The following is a 26,163-nucleotide window of genomic DNA, read 5'->3' as shown; positions in this document are numbered from 1 at the left end:
AAATTCCAGTTCTACTACTTGCTGCTGTGTAACCTAGGAAAATTAACCTAATGTTTCCCTGTCCCAGCTCCTACTTTGTAAAATGGAGATTAAAATATCCTCACCATGTGGAATTGTTGTCGGAATTGAATGGAGTAATCTATATGGCATTTGAAATTAAGCTTGGCATATTGGAACTCCTCAATGATATTCATTATCCTTATAATTATCGTTCTTAATATTCATGTGTAGCACTCTTTTACTGTTTAGAGGCATAGCTTTCATGGATTTTATGTAGTAAGCCAAATGTATGGGTTAAATGACAGATCAAATTTGTTTCTCTCCCATTCTCCATTCTGGGACATTGAATAGAGCAAGTGAGCATAGGCTGATCGATCTCTGGATGAGCTAGAACTAAAGAAATCAAACTTACTGAGCAAATGTTCAGATTTCAGAGAAAGGAACTATGGCATTAATTGGGTTGTCTTGGGCAGCAAGCAACAAATCCTGCACAAACTGGGTTAAGCTAGAGGCAAGCACATTAGTTCACATAGCAGATGTCCAACAGTAGGGGAGGCTTCAGGAGTTGGTTGATTCAAAGATGTGATGATGCCATTTTGGTCCTAGGTCTTGTTCTTTTCATCCCTCCCCTCTGTCTTATGTAGCACCGGCCTCCTCCTAAGCCTGGCTCCCCTGTGTTCATACGGTGGCTGCCAATGGCATCCAGGACACATGTGTCTTCTTTGCCATCACGGGAAGGAGAAAAAAAAGGCTAGATGCCCCTGAAATATTCTTTTCTGGCCTTTCCAGGAGCCTTTCCTCATGACTTGAGGACCTCCCCACACCTACCTGGAAAGGAGAATGATGTTGCCATGGTTTCTGCAGACCCATCAGATGGGGTGGCATGGATGTCGGAGTTCAGTCACCGTGACCTTTGTAGGGATCATATGAAGAGGCTTTCAAATGGTGCCAAGACTTACCTACTTTTATATTTATCAAGTGTCAACAAATCGGGATGTTCTATTTATCCTTTGCTGGACAACAAATGATCCCAAATTTAGTGGTTTGCAGATACAATTATTTTATTATATCTCACAGTTTATGGGTCATGATTTCAGGCAGGGCTCAGCTGGGAGATACTTGAGCTTCATGTGATTTTGATGGCGGTCACTCATTGGTATCAGCTGGCAGCCAGGCTGGTCTGAGGGTCCTAGGATGTCATCACTTGAATGACTGGCTCCTTGGGGACAGCTTGGCTGCACTGGACACTTCTCCCTTACTATGTAGTCTCAGGACCTTTCCATGTGGTCTCTCTAGCAGAGGGGCTGGTCTGCTACCCAGCTGTAAGAGACAGACTGTGAAGGAAAAGATGATTCCAAATTATCTGAAATGTTATCTTCAGTACATGTAAAAAACATAAAGGAATAGGCATGTAGCTTTTTTTAATGTTTATTTATTTTTGAGGGGGGGGGCAGAGAGTGGAGGAGGGGCAGAGAGAGTCAGAGACACAGAATCTGAAGTGGAGGAGGGGCAGAGAGAGTCAGAGACACAGAATCTGAAGCAGGCTCTAGGCTCTGAGCCGTCAGCACAGCCAGACGCGAGGCTCAAACTCACAAACTGTGAGATCATGACCTGAGCTGAAGTCAGACACTTAACCAACTGGGCCACCCAGGTGCCCTGGAATGTAACTTTTAATAATACTTTGTCTCCCTTCATGCCAACTAAATGGAGGTGTCTATTTTTAAAATATTGGTTTGAAGAGGTACTGCTTTGTCATACCAGGGTGCCAGTGTCACCGGCTGGCCCTGTCTTGGGTAAGCTGTGAGGTTCTCTATCCTTCCCATCAGCCCTTCTTGGTCTAGGGCTCCGCCATATCTCTAGGATGTCCCAGGAGCCTCCGATCTGAACCTCCTGCCACCAGTCTTATCCTCGAGAGGCCCACTCATCCTATGTGTTGTTTTCCACTGTGGTGTTTCTGAAACACAAATATGCTCAGACCATTCCCTTGCCTAAAGTCAATACTGGGTTTCTTTCAACAACCAGAGAAAATTCAAACTCTTCAGTATGGCTCATAAGCTTTTCCTCTCCTGGGTCAAATCCCCCAGTCTATCAGTGCAATGTAAGCTGAAAGAGGGCAGGGATCTTACCTCTCTTATCTGTTGCTTTATCCCCAGCACCAAGACCAGGCCTGGCATCTAGCAGGCACGTCATAAGTATTTATGGAAGGAAGATAAAAAAGGAGGAAGAGAAAGGCAGTGGAAGAAAGGAAGGAAAGCAGGAAGTTAGTTCCTGTAGCCCCCTGTACTTCACCTAACCTAATGCTCACTTTCAGTTTAATGTCTGGCTTCCTCATAGATGGTAAGGTGCATGGGGGTAGTGAACGCACCATATGCACTGCTCCTAGCACAGTGCCTGGAATAAAGCAGGTGCTCTAAAACATTTCTAAAACAAGTGAATTAATTAATAATGTGCTAAGTGTTTAAGGCACATACACAGAGGGGTAAAAGCCTGGAAGAAAGGCCCGTTGATTCTTTGGAGTTTAGGAGTGGAAATGGAAAGGAGACAGGACATGAATGAGTCCTTGGATGGTGATGCCAATGGCTTCCACTTTTGGGCCCAGCCTCACAGGAGTGAGTGACTGGTCCCCTTTAGGGCTCTGGCCCTGGAAGGTTGAGTCCTTTGCTCGGTCCTGATATCCCTTTTGTGTATCCAGTTTTCTTCTTTGGTGGAGGTATCCAACCCTGCTAGTTTTTTTTTTTTTTTTTCCCCCAAGAGAGTGAGTCTTTTGAAGCCATGTGTGGACTGCCTTGCCTCAGCCTCCTGGAATGTGACCTCATTCCTTCCCCAGGTCAGTCCCCTCATTAAGCGGCATGCCCAGTCCTGCTCCATCAGGCAGCCTGCCAGGCATGCACTTGGCATAGGAGTGCCAACTCAGGCACCAACGCAGCCTTTACTATTTAAGAGCATGGACTTCAGACTCAAACAGACCAGATTTTTGGATCCCGAATCCATCGCTGATTAGCTGTGTGGTCTTGAGCAAGTCCCTGCCTTGACTCAATCATCTGTAAAGAGGAGTTAACAATAGTGCCTAGTTCATAGCATATTTGTAAGGATTAAATCAGATACGCCATAAGCCTACACCACAGGGAGCTCAAAAACAGGTGGAGGTTATTTTTCTGCTGAAGGACTTCTCCTGTCCTCGGCAAGTCATGAATTTCTTTGGGATGGAGCAGGGATGAGGGAGAGAAGGGGCGGGGGTGGGGGGTGGGGAGCATGTACTGAACACTTACGATGTACCAGGCACTGGGCTGGCATGTCCACAAGAGCTATCTTCCCCACACCACACAACAGCCCTTTTGCCGTGTCTAACATTAGCCCCATTTTCCAGCAGAAGGCATGCAGACTGTAGAGGAGACAAACCGTCGGAATGCAGGCTCTAAAACGCACTTGCCATGTGAGCCTGGGTAAGGCCCTTCCCCTCTCTGGGCCTCAGTTCTCCACCGGTTCCTGTGTGATAGGCTTTCTGTGTGGGCTGAATGAGTCAGTGCTACATAAAAATGCTTACCCGAACGATGCTCGGTATGTGTGACTTCCTTCATTCCCAAGGGGACCCTTGGTTAAGAGCAGGGTTTGAATGGAGAGAGGGAGCACATGGGGACATGGCAGGAAGAGGCATCCCAGGGCATCACGATTCTGGAGGGGACGCATTCTTTGACTCCACAGAGAGGTGGGCTGCTATAAACACCATGAGTGGATGTCCCTGTTGGGCTGGCACAGAGACTCTGATGGCTGGCCATCTCCATTCCCGACCTTTGGGTTTACTAATGAGTAACGGTAATCACACCAAATTATAAGCTGAGGTCCTCAAAAGCAAAAATTCGATCTTCTTTCATCTTTCGCACCCTAGAAGGCACTTAGAGCGAGCTAAACAAGTGAATGCTCTCTGCAAAGAACTGTGCCCAGGTCGAATCCACTGCACTTGATGAACATCACACACACCTACACACACACACACACACACACACACACACACACACACACACTGGACAACTCCTCTGCCACTTTCCTTTGTGTGCCAAAGACAGAAACTTGTACTAATGCAGGCAGGGGAGAAGCACTGGCCTGGAAGGCAGGAGCTAGGTTTCTTTTTTTCTTTTTCTTTTTCTTTTTAATGTTTACTTATTTTTGAGAGAATGAGAGAGACTGAGCACAGTGAGGGAGGGGCAGAGAGAGAGGGACACAGAATCCGAAGCAGGCTCCAAGCTCTGAGCTGTCAGCACAGAGCACGATGCGGGGCTCAAACCCACCAACCGTGAGATCATGACCTGAGCTGAAGTCGGACACTCTACCGACTGAGCCACCCAGGTGCCCCAGGAGGCTGGGTTTCTAATCTCAGTGCAGCTCTGCTTGCCATCTGATCCCGGGCAAGTCACTTCCCCAAACTGGGCCTTTGTTTTCCTATCAGTGAAATGAAACAGTTGCAAATAGATGGTGGGGTCCCCTCTAACTCACAAACTGTGATTGTGTTTGTGTTTGGAGTTTCCTCAGTCAGGGATGCTCTAAAGGAAGGGAGACATGGGCAGAAGGTGGCTGAGCTGGCAGAACTGGCCACCTATAGGTACAAGAGTCAGGGGTTTCCCAATACCCCATAGCTGGAAGAGGGCAGAGTGCCCCAGAGCCAGAATATGGTACCTTTCTCTTTCCTGTGCTTCTGCCCCTCCCTAGAAACCAAGGCCTGTGGTCCCCATTCCAGCTCCTCCCACCTGTCTCTGTCCTGTGATGCCGGCATCTGACTTGAGGCTTTCCTGAAAATAATTAGAGCTTTTGCTGCTTTGCCTATTTAAGCTGGATGTGGATGGGAAACCCTCTGCGACAGGGAGGAGCAGGGAGGCTCCATACACCTTAGCAACGTTGACTTATTTGTGACAAACAGGTTGGCTGAGCTGGGCGGCCAGCACCCTGTTTCCTGTTGTGATTCGTGCCACACGGAGGTAATCCTGACGTTTGAAAAAGTGCTGGTTTGGGACAGCAGAAACTAGCACTTCTGCTAAGCTAAGAGTGAGCAAACTACAAACCACCGGCCAAATCCTGTGTTTGTATGACCACCTGTTTTTATACGGTCTGTGATCTAAGAATGTATTTTACATGTTTCTTTCTTTTTTTTTTTTCATTTTTTTTTAATGTTTACTTATTTTTGAAAGAGAGAGAGAGCACGCGCTCGAGCATGAGCGGGGGAGGGGCAGAGAGAGAGAGGGAGACACAGGATCTGAAGCAGGCTCCAGGCTCTGAGCTGTCAGTACAGAGCCCGATGTGGGGCTCAAACTCACGGACTGTGAGATCATGACCTGAGCTGAAGTCGACCCTTAATCGACTGAGCCACCCAGGTGCCCCTGTATTTGACATTTTTAAATAATTCTATACGTATGCCCAGAACAGCCATGAATTTTGCTCCTTAGCCAACAAAGCTTAAAATACTTACTATCTAGCCTTCTACAAAAACAGTTTGCTGACCTCTGCTCTAAGTTTTTCACATAGATGAAGTCCTAATCCTCACAATAACCTTAAGAAGTGGGTAACTATTGTTCCCATTTTACAGAAGAGAAAACAAGAGGCCAAGAAGAGTTAAGTATTTTAATTAAAATCAAACAGCTGGCGAAAGGTAAGGTCAGGCTTTGAACTCAAGCAGCTGGTTTCTGTGTTCCTTCTTAAAACCAAAGGAATCTTTTCACTAACTGGCTGTGTGACCTTGAAGAAGTCATCGCAAGGTTTCTGCTAAGAGAGGCGAAGCCATTGAACCCCATTAGAGGTTCTAAGTTGAGGGTGGGAGGGTCCTTGAGACAAATAAACTCCAGGGAATCCGAGATACCACCAATGGAAACCTAATCAAGGTTAATGAGTTTAGGGTAAAGGTTAGTGTTTGTGCACAGTTGCATTTATTTGAGGAGAGAATCTGGCAATCTCCTCAGAAATGGATTCCATGACTCAAAACAGATGAGAGCTACTGGACTAGCTTTCTTGGAAAGTCGTTTCCAGGTTTAACGTTCTTTGATGTTACCAGTTTGGGTTGTCATTTTTGTCCTTCAGGTGTTACCTTTCTAGGCTGCCCAAATGTTATTTCTTTCAGTCATCTTTTTTGTGTACACGTTACCTATTGGATTGCGTTCTTCCCCCACCCCCTACCCTCAAAGCTCTACGTACTCATCCCTGAGAAACACTAGAAAAAGCCAACATGCTTAAGAGCAAGGGATGTTTTTCTAGCGACGTGTTCTGTAACTAGGTGAATAACTCATGTTGGTGGGGAGGGCAGGCACAAGACTGCATAACCCTTTATTGCAATATTTCATGTTTCTGTGTTATCTGTTCAACAAATATGCACTGAGCCCTGACTTGATGGTCATTGTTGTGTGGACTGTGAGGTCCTCAGAATCAGGGGTTAGGTGCTATCTGCCCTTCAGCCTCTTGGCCTAGTATGGACCTGGCACATGGGAGGCACTCGTGAGCACTAGAAAGTAATGCCTGGCTGGCTGGATGAAGAGATGGTGAACGGGTGTACGAGAAACCAGCAGTGTGGGTGGGAAAGGGGGTGCGTGGTGCCGAGCAGGTTAGTTCTGTTGGCTCCCCATTGCCTTTCCAATCAGCAGCCTCCTGTGTTGTTGGAGAAGCTTTGGAAGGCAGTCTTCATTTTCCCAACAGCCACAGTTTGAAAGGTTATAGCTGAAGGTTAGCTGACACAGCCAGGACTTCCCACATGAATCCAGAGAAATGAATCCGATTTCTTGCATCCCACTTAGGCCAGAGGAACAATGGGGGCTTCCTGGTCCTTTTTCTTGGACTCAGACATCCCCCGCATTGGAGAACAATGAGCTCTCCTCTCTCCTGCTTTCTCATTCTGCCCAGACTTCTGAACTTTTCCTCTCTCCCACTCCTCCTTGCCTCTACTTCCGTCCGCAGTCAGACTCACAGCTGCTGAGGGTAGGAGTGCAAGCCCCTCCACACAGCTGGCTCCTGGGCTGATGGGTCTGGAGACATCTCCAGATAAACAGCTGCAGAGGCAGGGACAAGCAGAAGGCAAACCACAGCACAGGACAGGGCGGGGGTGCCTGTGCCTGAGCACAGGAGCTCAGGAAAGTATCTGCTGCGGGGAAGGCTGGAAGGTTCTGTCCTGCTCTTGAGCTTTGGACAAGCCATTAACCTGAGCTCGGCTGGACTTTCTTCATCTGCACAGAGTGCGTAATGCCTTGTCTGTTTCCCTCAAAGGGAGAGTTCAACCAAGATGCCAGATAGCAAAACTGTAAGTTGTCCTATAAAATCGAAGGCGTATCATTACTTGGATTCAGTTGAGAGACTATTCAGATGCTCTGATTCAGTAGCTATAGAAGAAAAAGAAAGTGGTGATGTGGTTTGAACTGGTATAGGAATGAACTTGTACAAAGGTGTTGTGGAGGCTAAAACATTTGTGTTCAGGAAACTCACAGGGTCTGGAGTAGCATGGTGTAACAAAGACCACAATCTCAGAACCAGGCAAAAATGAATGTGAATTCCAGCTCTGCCATTTACTATCTACAGATTCTCAGGCAAGTGCCCTTTGGCATGAGTTTCTTATTTGTGAGGCAAGAAAAACAGAACCTACCTCATTTAGATGATGTAAGGATAAAGATAACCCATGTGAACAGCTGGCCAAAAACAGGCTCTGAGTATATTGTAGATCTTACAAATACTGCCCAGACGTCATCTGTTCCAAGAAAACAGGGAATTAGTAGTTAGGTAGGGGACAGCTGGGGTTACACCTACTCTCCTAGACAGAAGAGTGAGGCAGGTCAACAGAAACAAACCCTCCTTCACAACTTCCACAGGATCCTCAGCTGGTATCTCCCCAGACTGCCTCGTTCCATAACATCATGTGTTGAGCTACAATGTTTTGCATTGCTCCAAGAACGGAAATTCAGATAGTTTGTGAAGATCACAGAGGCACAGAGTTTCCCTGAATATTATGATGAACTTTCTCATGGAGCTGGTTGGGATTGGGCCGGGCTGTCTCGTGGGGAGGATGGTTGATTCATCACCAAAGCAGCGCATAAGCACCTACCTGTTCAGGACTTGGACAAGGGACTCCATACTTTGGGTGGGAGGCTGGGATAAAGGACCTCTGATGTCCTTCTCAATAATCCTGAGGAGCATCCCTTGGGCTAGCACTGCCCAACAGGCAGGCTAGTTTGGGAGAGGCAGCAGCAGCACATTTGAGACCTGTCGCCACTGTCCTCACCTTGGAAGGGCCAGAAGTGCTCAGAAACAGCAACACCTCCACACCCCTCACGGGAGCATCACACCTCATCTGGCTAGCTCTGGGAAAGGAAGCACCATGACTCATAAACATGGGGTTGGAGAAATGTGGCTGCCCTGGGGATGTTGTGATGAGATTTCCCAATCTCTCCTCATTTGCTGCCAAATCTCTCCAGAAACAATGGGCCCAAGAGCCAGTGAGATCAACTACAGAGTGACTACTCAGTTGTTGGGTGTTTTATCAGCTTTTTCCTTGAGTGTAAGACCCTTGGAAAAGAAGCCAACTACCACTAGAGGTAGAGACCAGATGCGAGGGGAGGGGGGCAGTTATGGTTTGCACTTCCCGGTGAGGAGATCATGACACGAAGATCATGAAAAGAAGGTCACAGGTAGGAGATACCGAAATGAAATAGTGACACACACTTTTCAGGTGAAACTGCGGTCCCTTTTCAAATCCTGATGGACTACAAAAGCCAAGCAGAGCCACGGATGGCACAGCCAACCTCTCCTAATAAACTGAGTGAGGCCTCACCCAAACAAGCAAACAGAGAAACTATTGTCTTTTCCAGAAAAGTGAAAAGATCAGACATTCCAGTGGCTAGGCAGCCCAGACCCAAACCACACCCACTTTACAGACCACACCCACTTTACAAACCACACCCATTTTGCCAATCTTTCCTCTTCCATCTACTCCTGTTCATTGAAGACTCTTCAGCAAGACCCCAAACTTTGTCATAGAAAAGTGTAGATGTCTCTGTCACCAGACTTGGGTTCAAGTCCTTCCTCTGCTGAGTCCTAGCAGGGTGATTGTAAGCCTCAGCTTCCTCATCAGGCAAATGGGAACAAGAGGAATTATTTTATAGACTTGCTGGAAGGACAATAGGGGACCTATTTATAAAGTGCCTGGTACAATGTTGGTGATCAATACATGGCAGTTCATATTAATAACAGAAACTATGGAAATGGGAAAAAAAGACAAGTAGAAGCAAAAACAGAAATTTTACCCCAAATACTTCTAAAACTTAACTTGAGGGATTGACTTGTTTTAAAAATGTTTTCATTATAAACATTTTAATAATAATAAACAAGAAAATATAGTGAGTTTATCTGTACCCTACCCTAGATCTTTTGAATTCTAATGCTTTGTAATACTGTTTTAAACATATTTTTAAAGAAATGAAACATTAAAGCTAGAATCATGTACCCCTTATCTTTTTTGTTGTCTGCACCCCCGCTCCCCAGCCCCTGGGCTGACTTCCCATTCTTTCTATGGTTTCTTGGGGCCTCCTTCCTCCATCCTGAGCTAATAATCACCACAGCTTACTTCTCTGTCTGTGTTTTCTGCATTCTGGCTGAAGGATCGCCTGCTTCCCCTGGGGCTCCGAGCTGTCTCTGAGAAGGAAGGGAAACCCTGACCAGCCTGCTTGCATTGCCCATTGTCTCAGTGACTGCTCCTGATAGAGGCCAGAGCTGACCGTGGTCACAGGCCAAGAAGAGTGAGGCGTCTTCCAACCTGGCCCAGGCAGCTTCACAAATGTCACACCATAGAATCCCCATCACTAAGAGGGAACATCATCGCTGTTCTACAAAAAAAAGGAAACCAAGCAGAAAGACCTGCCCTTGGCCTGGCAGTGCAGAATTCAAGCACAAGCTGTTTCATCACAGCAACGCAGACAGCAAGGAACACGTCCACTCTAGCGTGGGAGGAAGTCGTGGTTAATGGCCTAAGTCCTAGGGTTTCAGGTGTGGGCTCTCTGCTATGCCCTACACAAGTAGCTCTTTTTTGCTTTTTGCAAAACCACAACTTTCTAAGGGTAAGAAAGAAAAAGAAAAGAAAATCCAAGGAACATGAGATGAGACTCTATCCTCTTGACTCCTTCAGTCCTCTTCCATTTTTGTTAATTTGTATGTACATGTGCTGTCAGGAGACCCAGATTCTAGGCCTGGCCTTACCACGCACAAGCATGTGACCATGATCAAGTCCTTCTCTTCTCCTCCCAAGGTCTCTGTTTCCACATTCTGTAAAATAGGGGGCCAGGATGACAAGGGCCCTGGGGCAGCTCCCCTCCCTAACAAACAGCTCCTTGGGCCTGATCTTTGGCAATCTCCACAGTCACCAGCTTTGTGCAGAAACCTTTAATGATCTCAAAGCATCCTCACACTCCTGAGATGGCTTATAATAACAGCTAAGGTTAATTCTACTTAGTACATGCCAAACACTGTGTTGGGTATTTTATATTCTTTATCTTGAGTCATTAAAATAATTATAGATGGTAAGTATTTTTTTTTTTTTTTTACTAATCAGCTAGAGTTTTGTTCTTGTGTTTTGTTCTTAATAAATCACACCCTTATTGGTCTCATACCAAGCGAAGTCAGATAATCAACACCAGTTTAGAAAACAGAGTATAAGAACATATGAGAAGTAGGAACTTCAACTGAAGAAAAGCATGTTCATAATCACAAGGTGGGAAATTATCCTTTTCACAGATGTTGGGGAGATGGAGACATTAAGTTTTAAGAGATAGACATGAAATTTTATAATTAAGGAAACTGAGGCTCCCAGGGGTGAAGTAACTTGTACAAAGTCACACAGCCAGTAAGTTATGTGAAACTAGGATTTGAGCCTGAGTCTCACTAGATCCAAAGTCCATTTTCCTTCAACCTCACTGGACTGCTTGCCTCCAGAATCCCCATCTGCTCATAGACTGTCAGACTCTATCTCTATTCCCTATAGCACAGTCTGATGAAAGTTTGGGATCATGCATAAAAGCAAAAGTAACAGTTCATCATTACTCAGTCTTCCTTGAAACTGGGTGTTTGAAGGTTGCGTTAGGGTAAGGATAGAGATTCATGGCTGGAGTAGGCGATGAGAAATGGACAGCAGAGAATTGAAATGGTCACAATGAACACTCCCAGGAATGTATATTGATACTGTAACATTCTGGGAACAACTCAATGTTAATTAACCCAATAAACATTACCGAGCCCCTAAATATATGCTGGCGCTGGGGTTATAGTGCTCAGATATGGTTCTTGTCCCTGGTATACATTTGACAAGGCTGAGTTCATGGAATGCTTTTGTTAAATACTTGAAAATTAAAATGAAAAAAAAAAATACAAAGAGCTAAAGCTAACACGTGAAATTTTACAGACCTACTCAGAAAAGGGATGAAACGAGAAAGGAGAATCAGAGCTGAGGCTGTGCTTACTTAATAAGCTCATCTTAGGGGTGCCTGGCTGGCTCAGTCAGCAAAGCATGTGACTTTTGGTCTTGGGGTTGTGAGTTCAAGCCTTATGTTGGGCATAGAGCTTACTTAAAAAAATAATAAAATATTTCCCAACTAACTCCCAAAAGAATCTATACAAAAACAATAAAAAACAAGCAGCACCAAAACTATCAACTGACTCTTGATTTTGGTTCAGGTCATGATCCCAGGGTCATGGGATCGAGCCCCATGTCAAGCTGAGCATGAAGCCTGCTTAAGATTCTCCTCCTCTCCCTCAGCCCCTCTACCCCTCTCCCCTGCTTGTGCTCTCTCTCTAAAATAAAGTAAAAATCAAAATAAATTTAAAAAGTAAAAACAAGACAAAAACATTACTTATCATAGTGTTTGTGTGCCTGTTGGGAGAAAGCCTGGCAGATCGTAGAATTTAAGAAAGGAAAGAGGGTGGGGTGGCCCTCCATCTTCCACAGAGGATACTGAGAATGGGCTCCTTTTATCCGCATCCCCCAAACACTTACCATGGATGAAAAAGGCCAAGGTTTGGAGACGTCAGAGCTCTCGCCTGAGAAAGGTCCAGCCATTTGGGGCTGATCTAGCTAAGCAGCCAAAAGCACCATTGTGGACATTGCTCAGTCCTGAGAACCCTTCCCCATTAGCTTTCCTGCTGCCAGCCTGGGAAGCACTGGACTAACAAGCAGGTAGCTCTGCCCCGTATAGAGGATTGTGGCTACCTAGTCAGGAGCTGGTAGAACAAAAAGGATATTTAAAAAATAAAAATGCAACCTGACATGTTGACCGTGTCTTACATTTTACAAAACTTTGGTATCTACCGTCTCATCTATTTTAGATTTGGTTGTTGGAATGTCTCATGAAATAGAGAGATGCTATTATCTCCATTTTACACGTGGGCAGACAGAAGCCCAGAAAAGTCTGGTGCATTACAGGATTTAGGAAAGCACAGAGAGGGAGCACTCCCCTGAGTGCAATAGACAGGACCTCTCAGGGGAGGCTTCCTGGAAGCGATCCAAGGGCTCAGTAGAAATGCACAATTATACACTAAATAGCTGAGGGGAGAGTACACGACTTGACAAAGGCTTGAAAATGTGAAGAAGACTGGAGACACTAGCAGAATCAAGATGAGGGGGCTGATGGTGGTGGTGACCACGACAGCAGCTGACCCCTATCCATGCTTATACTAAGTGCAGACACTGTTAGAACAGATACTCTTCTACGGGCGCCTGGGTGGCTCAGTCAGTTAAGCATTCAACTCTTGATTTCAGCTTGGCCATGATCTCACGGTTCATGGGTTTGAGCTCCACATTGGGCTTTGCGTGGACAGTGAGAAGCCTGATTGAGATTCTCTCTCTCCCTTTCTGCCTCTTCCCTGCGTGTTCTCTCTCTCTCTAAAAAATAAATAAATACACTTAAATTGTGTGATAGATATCCTTCTTTTAAAAAAAAGTGTGGGGGCGCCTGGGTGGCGCAGTCGGTTAAGCGTCCGACTTCAGCTCAGGTCACGATCTCACGGTCCGTGAGTTCGAGCCCCGCGTTGGGCTCTGGGCTGATGGCTCAGAGCCTGGAGCCTGTTTCCGATTCTGTGTCTCCCTCTCTCTCTGCCCCTCCCCCATTCATGCTCTGTCTCTCTCTGTCCCAAAAATAAAATTTTTTTTTTATTGAAAAAAAAATTTTTTTAAAAGTGTGAATTCTATACCAAGAGCCAAGAGCACCTCCCACTCTGTTCTCCGCAGAGATAGACACAAATTTGTGATTTAGAAAGCCTTCTCTGACCACAGGGAGGACTGGGTGTTGGAGAAGGGAAAAGACAGTGGAACCTGACTAGGCTTTTGGTTCAAGAACCTAAACAGAGGGTGGCGCCTGAGTGGCTCAGTCACTTGACTGGCTGACTCTTGATTTCGGTTCAGGTCGTGATCTCAAGGTTGGTCAGATGGAGCCCTGCATGGGGCTCTGTGCTGACAGTGCAGAGCCTGCTTGGGATCCTCTGTCTCTGTCTCTGTCCCTCCCCTGCTCGTATGCACATGCTCTCTCTCTCTCTCTCTCAAAATAAAATAAACCTAAAAAAAAAAAAAGAACCTGAACATACAAACAGAGACAGTGGTGGTAGAGAGCCGGGGAGCATTCCCACAATGCCCGGGGCTTATGGGTAAGAAATTGCCCCTCACGTGACTCTGCTTTCTCTACCTATAAATGCAGAATGTTGTATTTCCACCTGCCCGCCTCAGGAATTGCTTGAAAATTAATGGGGTAGAGGCCTCGCTGGCTTTCATGTGTTAAACAACACCCTTGTACTGCTGCTGGTGTTCATTAAATGCTGAACACATAAAATGTGCTTTGAACGGACGAGCTGGGAATAATTACAGCTTGCTAATTATTGTTAATTTTACCACAGCTTTGAAACCCTGGACTTTCTCAATGATTCAAAAAAGAGATTGCAACCCCTCCATCCCATTAAAGCAGCCACACAGAGGCAGACCAGCCAATTTCCCACAGTCTGTATTCTTTCCTCATTTGCAGTGGTGCAGCAACTTATATGGGACACAGAGAAAGAAAAGCAACGATTTACTCTTTTAGAATCAAGTTGCACAAAGAACCCCTTATACTCTTGCTTGTTCTTTTTAAGAACTAGTTCCTTTTTGTCTCCCCATACTCAGTTCATGTATAAACATTATTTGTTTCTGTGTGTGTGTGTGTGTGTGTGTGTGTGTGTGTGTGTGTAAAGGAAAATGGTGTTTAACAGAACTTCTGACGCATTGGACACCAGGGCACCTGGGTTTTACTCATGATACAGTGAGTAACAAAAACTCCCTAACTTTCAGTTTCCATACACATTGATGTAAGTTTTCATAACTGCCAGGCAGATTACCAAAGACCCCTCCGAAGGATCTGAGGATATTGACGGCTGAGTGACTTTACGCCTCGGCCTCGACTGCATCGCTTATAAAATGGGTCTGAAACATTGTCCATAATACCTGTCAGGACCTAGGAGAGGATGAGATAATGCTTGTGAACTGTGAACTATGCAACTGACTGCTACTATAAGACCTGGGGGTAGGGTAGCGATAGAGGGTAGGAAACGGAGCGAGAAAGGCAAGTGGATAGGGGACAAAAGCGAGACGACCTCGCGCGAGACGACCCTACTTTTCAATGAAATCCCTAAGAATTCCCGTCCAGGAGGGCAGCCAGGACGCCCACGGAGGTCTGGCTGGAGGCCGCACCGACCGCGGCCCCTCCCCAGGTGGGGTCGGGCGGGCCGGGGGCGGGGCCCCCGCAGCCCGCAGGTGAGTATCGGTTTTCTTCTCCCGGGCTTTCGGTCCGGAGGAGGCGGGAGCAGCCACCGCTCCCCTGATCCTATCGCGGGCGGCGCAGGGCGGGCTGTGCCTTCCGTGGGACGGTGACGGGGGGCGGGATGTGTCACCCAAATACCAGAGGGTGAGTCGGCCGAACCAGCCGGGCAGGTCGGGCGGAGTATAAGAGCGGGAGGGAGCGGCCAGCGGCAGATGCCCGGAGACTGTCCCAGCTCGGAGCCGGAGCCCCGCGGAGTCCCCAGCGCCTGATCCGCCCGCGTCCCGTCTGCGCTCCGCGTCCCCACCATGGCCCGGGAGCCGGGCCTCGCGCTGCCGTCGCTCCCGCTGCCGCTGCTGCTGTTGCTGCTCCTGGCGGCGGCGACCGGCCCTGCGGCCGCGCAGGACAACTGCACGTGCGCCACCAATAAGATGACCCTGTGCCGCGCGGACGGCCCCGGCGGCCGCTGCCAGTGCCGCGCGCTGGGCTCGGGCTTCCCGGTGGACTGCTCCACGCTGACTTCCAAGTGCCTGCTGCTCAAGGCGCGCATGAGCACCCCCAAGAGCGGCCGCGCGCTCGTGCGGCCCAGCGAGCACGCGCTCGTGGACAACGACGGCCTGTACGACCCCGACTGCGACCACGAGGGCCGCTTCAAGGCCCGCCAGTGCAACCAGACGTCGGTGTGCTGGTGCGTGAACTCGGTGGGCGTGCGCCGCACGGACAAGGGCGACCTGAGTCTGCGCTGCGACGAGCTGGTGCGCACCCACCACATCCTCATCGACTTGCGCCACCGCCCGGCCGCCCGCGCCTTCAACCATTCGGACCTGGACGCCGAGCTGCGGCGGCTCTTCCGTGAGCGCTACAGGCTGCACCCCAGGTTCGTGGCGGCCGTGCACTACGAGCGGCCCACCATCCAGATCGAGCTCCGGCAGAACGCGTCCGAGAAGGCCCCCGGCGACGTGGACATCGCCGACGCCGCCTACTACTTCGAGAGAGACGTCAAGGGCGAATCGCTGTTCCCGGGTCGCGGCGGCCTCGACGTGCGCGTGCGCGGCGAGCCCCTCCTAGTGGAGAGGACGCTCATCTACTACCTGGACGAGAAGCCCCCAGAGTTCTCCATGAAGCGCCTCACGGCCGGCCTCATCGCCGTCATCGTGGTGGTCGTGGTGGCCCTCGTCGCCGGCGTGGCCGTCCTGGTGATCACCAACCGGAGGAAGTCGGGGAAGTACAAGAAGGTGGAGGTCAAAGAACTGGGGGAGTTGAGAAAGGAACCGAGCTTGTAGGTACCGGCGGGGCAGGGGGGGTGTACGGCGGGGTACCCAGACCAAAGTGAGCCATGCTTCTTGACTCGTGGCCCAAAGGAGACATTTCTCTTTTCTAATTCCTGCCTCTCCCCACCCCATCAAGTCTAATAGATTCTGGGCTCAGGGTCACCTCTTTCTGACTTCTGCCTTCAGAGAAAGCATTTCTAAAATTCCTCCCCTTTGGGTCCAACAAGAAACCTGGCTCGAAGAGTTAAAGTGTGGCGCAGGGTTCTAAGAACCACGTGTCTGTATTACAGTCCAGCGTCGTTTGCAATCGATGTTGAAGGCTTAAATGCGCTTAGGTGGGGGGAACGGCGCTTTTACTGTCCTGGGTTAAGTTATTTGATTAGCTCCACTTGTGTCGTGGCCTTCCTGGTGAGAAGAGGATTTCGCCAACTGAGCCCGTGTAGTGTCCTCATTTGCTGTCGTTTGTATTACCGACCACATGTGCTTGTCACCGGGAAAGAAGCCTGTCTCAACTGCCTGAACACATTTGAGATGTCTTTTGAGGGCAGACTCTGCCCCCGAAACTCCGCGTCTGTGCTTCAGCCCGCCCTTATTATAGCTGATATTAGTAATGTTTCTTTTGTAAAATGTTTGTACATATTTTGTCGTTGATAATGCTAATGTGATTTTTTTAAAACACAAATGTAATAAAATATGTAAAAGGTACAGACCAAAAGATGGGAGTTTGTGAAAACTCGCTCCAGATTTATATCACGTTCAGGTCCTCTCATTTCCCTGGGCTCAGATTTCTCATTTCAAATCCTAACACGTTTTTTATTTTATTTTTTGCAGGAGCAGGCATTTTCATTTTGCCTCTCCTGTTTTCCTGAGATGCATTAACAGGCTGGTTTAAATACTGGCTTTTCTAAATAAGATTGGAAGCCTCCCTCAGACTGCATAAGGGTGGGTCTGAAGGAGGCGGCTAAAACGAGCTGCTGTTGTAGGGAAAGGGGACCAGTTTTAGGTTCTCTCAAGAACCTCCGGTGGAGAAAGAAATGCGGTAGTTCTTTGAATGCCTGCCCTGCCTCAAGTAGTGGTATTATGTCCATTTAGCCCCTGGCAGTTTACTTAATTGCCAAGTATTGTGGCTCCCAGACAGGTTAAAGGAAGCTTCCAAGTAGTTACAGCTAGTCTGTAGTGGGCCTTACTCTCTGGCCGCGGAAGTGCGGGGGTGGCACGCACCCAGGTTGTTTTCCTAAAATTTCACCAATAATACACTTTAAAAACTTCTGCTTCCTATTAGCTGTAAAAACTGGCAACCTGGCTCCTTCATGCTTACTTCCTCATTTTCACCCCTTCGCATTCATTTATGTGGAGTGTGTTAGAAGGGCACTGTTGGGGAGCCTGCAGGTAAACAAGTTAGGGTAATTACTGGGAAACCGGGGCAACAATGGGTGTGCACAAAGGAGGGAGTGGTTGCTACCCCGACAGCAAATAGCTAAATCAGGATTTCAGTTTCTTCCCCTGGAATCCATCATGGCTCCTCCCACTCCTGCCCTGCGGTTTCTGCCTGCCCCACAAAGGTTGAAACACAGGTAAGAAAAGGGGGTGGTATGTTTCAGCTGCTGCCTTTCCGGCTTGGGGCTGTGGCTGGCGGATCCCTAAATCTGTAAGCGCGCCTGCTAGGGCGCCGCCCCCGCCCCCCCCTCCCAAAGTCCTCTCTGGTTCAGATGGGGCTTGGAGGGGGAGGGGGAGGGGGAGAAGATGGATGTTGGCTGGCTTCCTCAAAGTGGAAGGGGCCGGGGCCAGAATGGGAACTGTAATAGTGTGAGACCGTTCGTGCAGCTTCCCTGAGTCACTGAATAGCCAGCTTAGCTCAAGAGACCATGGTCCCTCAAACCTAGCCCCTCGTTTTACAGAGGGAACAGGCTAGTGACTTCTGGAGATGAATGTTCCCGTGGCACAGCTGGAAACTAGACAGGCTGGCATTCTTTTTACTACAGCAGACTGCCATTGTTTCAAGAGTCACTTCAAAAAACTCACCTGACTGCCTACAAAATAAACAGATTGAGGGTTGAGTGGGCGGCTAAACAAAGGAAAAAGCCCTGAAAATGCCAATTTCTTCATAGACTGTCCCTTCTGGATAATTTCTAAATTTCTGCATTAATTCAGGACTAAGAGTCTTTGCACTTTATTGCACTTAATACTTCACAAAAGCACTTTGTACATGAATCGTCTTTGAGACATGGGCTTCCTGGAAATAGCCCAAGTGATGACAAACCTGAGTTCGAATCCTTCTCCACTAGGCAGGTAAGTAGGTAAGTCCCTTACCTCTCTGCAGTTTCCCTTTGTGTTGCATGAAACTACAGATCTCTTTCATCAATGCAAAGATTAAGGGCAGTAATTGATAAAGTGCCTGGAACAATATGAGCACTTAGAGTTCAGGGTATCTTAAATTTGCTCCTCTCCTATAGACCTTATCCATTTCATGTGACAGAAAACCGAGGTCCAAAGAGCTTGGGTAGCTCTGAATCACACATCCTCGGTGTGCTAAAGCCAGGGTTGAGAACTTTTGTCTTTGGCTTCCTAGCCCAGGCTGTTCTCCTAGGCACCAAGCGGGTTGAGACACCTTTCTTCTTCACTTGTGTTAAGGAAGAACCCCTCACACGTATGTTTTGAAACTCAGCTTGCATCTGCTGAGGGCAGGAGTATCTAGAACTAGCTATATTCCGGGGTTTAGTCTCTACCTCCAGGAGTTCCCCTCAGAATTCCTCTTCACTGATGTGTGCACAGGCCTGGGACTGCCCTTGGAAGGAATGTGAGGAGCAGGTGTGGCTCACCAAACAGGTCACGGCTTGTCTTGTGAGCCCCGTGGGAGGCTCATCTGGCTTCCTTGTTTCGGGTCCCGGGACTTTCTCCACTCTTGCTATTTCCTTAATTGGAGCGATTTGAAAAATCATAGCCTTTCCCCCTGCTCACATATTTTTGGCTTCACTGTTTTCCAAATAGAATCACCACACAGAGCTGGAAAAAGGATCAATGAATCCGCGACTCCATTTTGCTGATGGAGACATAGAGGTCCAGAGAGGAGAATGGATTTTCCCAAGTCAGGCACATAGTGGCAGCATTACCCTAGAGCGCCAATACTCGGATTTCTATCTTGTCTAGTGTTTGCTCCACTTGTCTCCCTAGTTAGTCTCCTGTTTATTGTTTTCTGGATCATTTCTGTTCTTAAATTGTCCTGTTGTTCTTTAGCTTTTTGGTACCACTTAAATGGGAGAGATACTTTGGTTAGGTGTAAAATGTATGGGATTTGAAGTTATGTGGTCTTTTAGACTCCCATTTTAGGTGTTTTTTTTTTTAAGTTATTTATTTATTTTGAAAGAGAGAGAGAGAGAGCACATGGAAGGAGCAGAGAGAGGGGGAGAGAGAGAGAATCCCAAGCAGGAGAGAGAGAGAATCCCAAGCAGGCTCTGCTCTTGAACCCACAAATCGTGAAATCGTGATCTGAGCCGAAGTTGGATGCTTAACTGACTGAGCCAGCCAGGTGCCTTTGTGAAATAGGTAGAGTCTTATCTAATATGCTTGATTTTATAGATTAGATAGAAGAGGGGCGCCTGGCTGGCTCAGTTGGTGGAGCATGCGACTCTTGACCTCAGGGTCATGAGTTGAAGCTCCACGTTGGGGATAGGTTTACTTAAAAAAAAAAAAAAAAAGATTAGAGGACGCCTGGGTAACTCGGTTGAGCACTGACTTCGGCTCAGGTCATGATCTTGCGGTCTGTGAGTTCAAGCCCTGCATCAGGCTCTGTGCTGACAGCTCAGAGCCTGGAGCCTGCTTCGGATTCTATGTCTCTCTCTCTCTCTCTCTCTCTCTCTCTCTGCCCCTCCCCCGCTTGCACTCTGTCTCTTGTCTCTCTCTCAAAAATAAATAAACATTAAATAAATTTAAAGATTAGATAGAAGACATGAAAAATTGAGTATGTATTTGTAAGTGATCACTCTTGTTAGAATGACAGCAAGGCCCCCAAGAACCTGGGGAAAAAATAACTAGAAATGGTTAAGCTCTCTCCAACAATGTGAATAGCACTTCCATTGTACTTTCTTAAGGGGATGTCTCTGTCCCTGGACTTCCACTATTAGGGAGCTAGAGCAACCTTGGAAGTCACCTATTTACAAAGGCAGAGCCATGGCCACCTGGTTGGTATATCAGATAAAAGGGCTAGTATCCAAAATCTATAAAGTCACCAAACTCCACACCCGAAAAACAATCCAGTGAAGAAATGGGCAGAAGACATGAATAGACACTTTTATAAAGAAGATACCTAGATGGCCAACAGGCACATGAAAAGATGCTCAATGTCACTCCTCACCAGGGAAATACAGATCAAAACCACACTGAGATACCACCTCACGCTGGTCAGAGTGGCTAAAATGAACAAATCAGGAGACTATAGATGCTGGAGAGGATGTGGAGAAACGGGAACCCTCTTGCACTGCTGGTGGGAATGCAAACTGGTGCAGCTGCTCTGGAAAGATGTGGAAGTTGCTCAAAAAATGAAAAATAGATCTACCCTATGACCCAGCAATAGCATGCTAGGAATTTACCCAAGGGATATAGGAGTGCTGAGGCATAAGGCACTTGTACCCCAATGTTCAACATTAGCCAAATTATGGAAAGGGCCTAAATGTTCATCAACTGACTAATGGATAAAGAAGATGTGGTTTATACATACAATGGAATACTACTTGGAAATGAGAAAGAATGAAATCTGGCCTTTTGTAGCAACGTGGATGGAACTGGAGAGTGTTATGCTAACTGAAATAAGTCAGGCAGAGAAAGACAGATACCATTTGTTTTCACTCATATGTGGATCCTGAGAAACTTAACAGAAGACCGGGGGGGAGGGGAAAGGGGGAAAAAAAGTTACAGAGAGGGAAGGAGGCAAACCATAAGAGACTCTTAAAAACTGAGAACAAACTGAGGGTTGATGGGGGGTGGGAGGGAGGGGAAAGTGGGTGATGGGCATTGAGGAGGACACCTGTTGGGTGCCAATTTGACAATAAATTATATATACAAAAAAAGAAAAAGCTGCCCTTGCCAAGTGGCCCACCTTTATTATGATATGAGAAGGAAATGAATGTCTTGCTTTTGAAATTATATTACAGGTCTCTGTAATAGTCTTTTATTTTACTTTAACATACTCTTTCGCTAGTTTGAGTGGCTGTATTATTATTCGTGTAACTGATGAAAAAATTAAGACACTGAAGGTGAAATTACTTGCCTGTGGTCACAGATCTAGTAAGTGGCACTTCTGGGATTAGAACTGGGCAGATTGGCCCTCAAATCCAGTGTGCTGTACTGCCTCCCAATTTGTAAATTTGCAAGCCAGAGCATATTAGTTTTTGCTAATTTCCTGTGTTGACACACATTCATTATCTGGTAATTCTCCAGGTCAGAAGTCCTATATAAATCTCAGTAGGCTAAAAATTAAGCTGCCTGCAGGGCTGTGGTCCTTTCTGGGGATGCCAGGGGAAATTTTATCTTCCGTTTATTCAGGTTGTTGGCAGAATTCATTTCCTTTTCTGTTGTAGATCCCAGGTCTCTGCTTTCTTACTGGCAGTGTAAAGTAAGGGCTTTCCCCAGTCTGTAGTGGCAATCCGCTTTCCCTGGCTCATAGTCCCACCCTTCCTCTTTGCAGCAAGCAATGGCAAGCTGAATTCTCACACTACATCCCTCTGACCATTCTTCCACCGTGTCTCATCTCTTTCTGGCCGCTTCTGGGCAAGGTTCCCCATTCACAAGGACTTGTGATTAGACTGGGTCTACCCACATAATGCCAGATTAGATTATCCCATTCTCTAGGTCTCTAACCTTAATCACATCTGCAAAGTCCTTTTTGCCATGTAATGTAACATATTCACAAGTTTGGGGGATTAGGAGTGGGCATCTTTGGTGATGGGGGGCATTATTCTGTCTACCACATAGAAGATGGCCCCCAAATCATGTGCGTAACCAATATACTATCTTGCCTCTGTGGAATTGTAAGGCAGGGTGCATTTTTGTGTTTAGTTACAGAAGAGCTGTTTCTCCCATGGCCCTCTCCTCTATCCTTTTTTTGAATCAAGCCTTTCCAAGGGGAAAAAGGGATTCTGGGGGAGTTATTTCTATAACCCACACTGGGTTGTCCAGGGTGCCTGGCAACTAATAAGCTCTCAGGAAAGTGTGTCAAATTGAACTGATACCTATGGCTGCCATTTATTAAGCACATAGGACATGGCAAACACTGCCCTACGGTGTTTTCATCCTGATGCTCTCATTTATTTCTCAATAACTCCATGAACATGAAGTATGTTTTGCTGTTCCTGTTTTACTGATGAGGAAACTAAAGCAAAAAAAAAAAAAAAAAAAAAAAAAAAAAAAAAAAAAAGACTTTCCAGCAATGACATCGCTGGTAAGGAGCACAGCTAGAGTTCAAATCCAGGGCTCCCCTCCTTAGAGTCTGTGTTTTACCACTACACCCTACCCTATGACACTGCAGGGTAGAGACCCACACTCCATGCCAAGTAGTGAAGACGCTTAGTCTCAGGGACCTAGATAGAATCCCTCCAAGGACTGTTTGGGAACATAATTGATTTCTTTTACAACCAATAGAGAACCCTGGTGGACATCTTCCAGCTGTAATTTCCCTCCTGAAACCATTCTGTCTTTGCTAAATACCACTAGACGTTTCTTGATTGCTTTTTTTTATGACAGTCTTCAGGAAGGAATTGTCGGGAGGGGGAGAGGGGGAGGGGGCTGAGCCCATTCACTTCTAGGGTACACTGAAGGCAGGAGAGCTGCCTCCCCAGGTTCCACACAGCCGTATGTCCTCGATTTAGGGGCAAATTCACATCCACGCTGTGCAAGGAGGCCAGACCGAGATGGGTGAGAAGGGAAAGAGAAAAGATACGCAGTGATGGTTTGAACACATTAACAGCAGGCAGCTTACCAATGCATGGCATCATGTCTCCTTGGAAAAGACAGAGACACCAATCCCTTGGCTGGTTCATGCTAACCCTCAGAAGGCTTGTGCACTCAGGGCTCCCACACTGCATGTGACTCAGTCTCCTTAGTACTACCCACCACTCTCAAATCCCTTGTTAGCTGATGCTCTTTGAGGGAATGTTCTGTCCACCCAACTATTTTGATGGGAAGCACATTATTATATGCCATCGAACCACAATGTGATATAGAAGGTATCAACTAGGTCAGCAAGTTTATACTTTATGTCTTGGTTTTCTCTTCTCAGCTAGGTGATCTTAAATGTGGTAGTTCACCTCCCTGAACTTCACATTGGCATCATCAAATGGGTCTGATAATATCTACTGATTCTACCTCACAGAGCTCTTGTCTTCTGATCGTGCCTAAATAAGCTTGACTGAATGGCCAGTTTGCCTGGTTCTGGGTATACCTGCATTGTAGACACCCTGAGTGACTGTAGGTGGTTATCCTGAAACAGTCCCAAGTTGGACAACCTGTGTCTTTAAGGATGCTGAGGGTAGATCACTCGTTCATTCCTTCAAGTATTTTTTGTCTTATTTTAAGTCAGATATTGTGCTGATTGGGGGAATATATCATGAATTGAACAGATTTGGTTTCTCTGGTGTTCATTTGTCAGGTTTTTTTTTCCAATTTACCTGGCATCCCCACAACCTTCTCAAATGGGAGAAGCACCTCATTTTGTGAATCTTAGTGGGAGGCCCGATGACCCTGTTCCCTGGCTGGTGGGATACGGCATGTGACCAGGCACAGCCATTGAACCTTCCTGCCTTGGACACTGATCTAAAGGACATGAAGGTACATCAGGCCACCTGCTCAATTACTCCCAGCAATGTGTACAGCTGTTCCATGGCTGCCGTGTACCCACTGGTAGCAGCATCAGTGGGGCGTTTCCATCAGACTGTCTCATTGCTTGACCTTGGCCATGTTCCTACTGTCCAGCGAACCTTAGTTGCTTACCATTTTCTGAATCTGGTTCTCCAGTCTTCCCGTTGACTCTGTGAACTTACTCATATCCTCCCAATAATTTTTTTTTTCATTAAATTTAGCTAGAATCAGTTTCTTAGCACCTGGCCGGTTAGCTCAGTTGGGTAGAGCATGTTGCTATTAGAATGTCTCTGTTGCTTACAACCAACAATCTGACTGGTAGAGTTCTTGCCTTTGTGGAACTTAAAGGCAAGGGGCAAAGATACTTATTAACTCCACAATCACATAAGTAAGGGCACAATTTAAAAATGAGGTAAGTGTTGTAAAGAAAACGAGCATGTATAGAATTCTGAGCTAGTCTTAGCAGGAGTCACATTCTTAAGGAATTGACATTTAATCTGAGATGCAAGGTACAGTAGATGCTATTTATGAGTGAGGAGAAGCATTTTGGTAGGAAAGAACAGCATGTGCAAAGGTCCTGGAGCACAGAGAGTGTGGTTTAGCACAGGGAGTACCTGAGAGTAGTACAGCATGGCTAGGATATAGATAACAAGGGGAAGGTGGTACTACATGAGGCCGGAGATGTAGGCTAAGGACAGACTATGGAAGGCCTTTCAAGTTTATTAAATATTTTCACCTTTGTGCAAATTAGCAAAGGGCATGCCCTCTGTGCAGACATAAAATGGCATCCTTTCTAGTTGAACTAAACCCTGCCATGCAAGGACTGGCATATGGGCTGGTGAGAACCTTTGCATGGAGGAAAAGGGCCCCCCTCCTCCCTAATGACACAACTTCACCCCAGACAAGAGCATAGGGAAATTGTTGAAAAAATATTTTTCAGGGGATGACATAATCATATTGTGTTCTAAAAAGATCACTGGCTGGAGTACGGAGAACAGACTAAAAAGGAGAGAGTAGAGGAAAGGAAACAACAGAAGACGAGAAAAAAAGAATCTCGGAGAGATAAAGATAGTTTGGCCTGAGAGCAGGTGTATAGGATGGTGGGGGTGATGGAGAGAAGTGGGTGTTTTGGAGGGATACTTAGGATACAGAATCAGTAGGACTTGGGAATGGATTCAAATATAGGGGTGATAAGGAGGAGAGAGGTATCAAGAATGGTTCCCAGGTTTCTGTCCTTTGTGACTGGTTGGTGGTACCATTTGTTCCCTGTGGCAGAGGACACAGTGAGAACATCTTTGGTGGGAGTGAATTGGTGAGGATCGTTTTCAGACATATTGGGTTCAGCCAGGCGTTGGGTATAGATGTCTGGTGTTTTATGGGCGGGAGCTGGGAATTCTGGAAGCACCGGCATATAGGTTTTGAAAGGCACTGGTAGTGGTACTTAAAACCACAAACCCGGATGCCGTTGCCTAGGGAAAGGTAAAAGACTGAAAAGGGAAAAGAACTAGCACTGTGCCTCCAAAGACCCCAGCTCTTCAGGGGCAGAAAGAGGAGAATGAGTTGTAGAAGGAACGAGGAAGGGTCAAAACTAGAAATGGAGACAGAAGGACAAGCCCAGATTGGCACCAGGAGACAAGGCCATGTCAGAGGTTGGGGGCCACTGACCCGTGGAGGGGGAGGGTGTTGGTAGGAGCAGAGCCCCAGACCGAGAGACTTGAGTGTCTGCCATTTGTGATTATCGTCCATCCACTGCCTGCTGTTTAGGGGCAACCATCTGAGAACAGGGTGGGAGGGTTGGAGTAGGCAGTTCAAGTGACCAATCTGTAAGAGTCCTGTAGGAAGGCAGGTGGCTGAGACGTCTGGGTCCAACTTCTGGCAAAGCTGCTTGTCAGTGTGTGATCTTGGATCTGGGTACTTACACTCCTCATGCCTCAGTTTCCTCACTTGTAAAATGGGGACACTAGTATACCTACCTCCTCAAAGGGTTGGTGAGATAAGTAAATACGCTAGTACATGTGAGTACTTAAGCTAGTGCCTGCCACACTGTGAGCTCTCATAAATGTTGGCTAATGTTAATAGTTACTTTAAACTTGAATACACAGTGTCCAATGCAAGTTCATGAAAGAAAGAGCTGTTTCTTTTTATTTATTCACCTCTGCATTTTCAAATTCTAGCACAGTTCGTGGAACATAGCAGGTGCTCAGTATTTAATGCTCAATAATTAATACTGATTAAATGGCTGGATAGATGAGGTGGGTATA

At 46.9% G+C, this 26,163-nt stretch overlaps 1 protein-coding gene across 1 annotated transcript; it reads left to right on the top strand.

Annotated features, from left to right (window-relative positions):
• Positions 1-14,830: 14,830 nt before the first annotated feature.
• On the top strand, positions 14,831-16,757 carry TACSTD2 (tumor associated calcium signal transducer 2). Its single transcript, XM_025912651.2, has one exon. The coding sequence runs from the start codon at positions 15,092-15,094 to the stop codon at positions 16,064-16,066; it is 975 nt and encodes a 324-aa protein (XP_025768436.1). The 5' UTR covers positions 14,831-15,091; the 3' UTR covers positions 16,067-16,757.
• The last annotated feature ends 9,406 nt before the right edge of the window (positions 16,758-26,163 follow it).

Source organism: Puma concolor, chromosome C1 (assembly GCF_028749965.1).
Source record: "Puma concolor isolate L17-30 chromosome C1, mPumCon1.1.hap2, whole genome shotgun sequence".
Classification (NCBI taxonomy): Eukaryota; Metazoa; Chordata; class Mammalia; order Carnivora; family Felidae; genus Puma; species Puma concolor.
This window is presented reverse-complemented; position numbering and strand designations above follow the sequence as displayed.